Source organism: Fukomys damarensis, unplaced genomic scaffold (genome assembly GCF_012274545.1).
Source record: "Fukomys damarensis isolate Sample0158 unplaced genomic scaffold, DMR_v1.0_HiC HiC_scaffold_32793, whole genome shotgun sequence".
NCBI lineage: Eukaryota > Metazoa > Chordata > Mammalia > Rodentia > Bathyergidae > Fukomys > Fukomys damarensis.
Window position 1 is genome coordinate 1,273 of NW_022933705.1, and position 563 is coordinate 1,835.

The 563-nt window shown below is 62.7% G+C and overlaps 1 protein-coding gene across 1 annotated transcript in view; it reads right to left on the minus strand.

The window, feature by feature from the left end:
* Positions 1-355, minus strand: part of LOC104857949 (DLA class II histocompatibility antigen, DR-1 beta chain-like) — a gene marked incomplete at its 5' end in the record, with an annotated part of 1,198 nt that extends 843 nt beyond the window's left edge. Inside the window, one exon of the mRNA XM_033760638.1 lies at positions 7-355. Coding sequence (XP_033616529.1) covers positions 7-355 — 349 coding nt within the window. The remainder of the gene's footprint in view (positions 1-6) is intronic.
* Positions 356-563: the final 208 nt, after the last annotated feature.

A 563-nucleotide genomic window follows, 5' to 3' on the forward strand; every position in this document is an offset into this window, starting at 1 on the left:
GCTGACCCTCGGGGATAAGGGAAGAGCCCCTGTGTGCAGGACAGGAGCTCAGAAGGTCCGGCTTCCCACTCACTCCACTCCACGGTGACGGGGCTGCTCCAGCTCGGGTGCTCCACCCGGCAGACGTAAACCTCTCCGCTCCGAGGAACTGTTTCCAGCATGACCAGGGTCTGGAAGGTCCAGTCCCCGTTCCGGATCAGGCCTGTGGACACCACCCCGTCCTCCTGCTCCTGGCCGTTCCGGAACCACCTGACTTCGATGTGGCCGGGGTAGAAGCCACTCACAGAGCACACCAGGAGGCTGTGGTGCTGCAGGGCCTGGGTCTTGGTGGGGTACACGGTCACCTTGGGCTCCACTGGAGGAGAAGAGGCCGAGAGAGGGAGTCAGGCAGGCGGTGCAGTCCTTGGTCTCCTGTCCAGGGAGGGACCCAGGTCCTCACGGGCCTCCTCACACCTGCCTGGGGCCACAGGAGCCACTGTCAGGAGCCTGCAGTTTAATCCTCTCAGCAGGGCCCACTGGGTTTGAAAAGAAATGAACGGTTTTCATAGCTGGACCTGATCGCT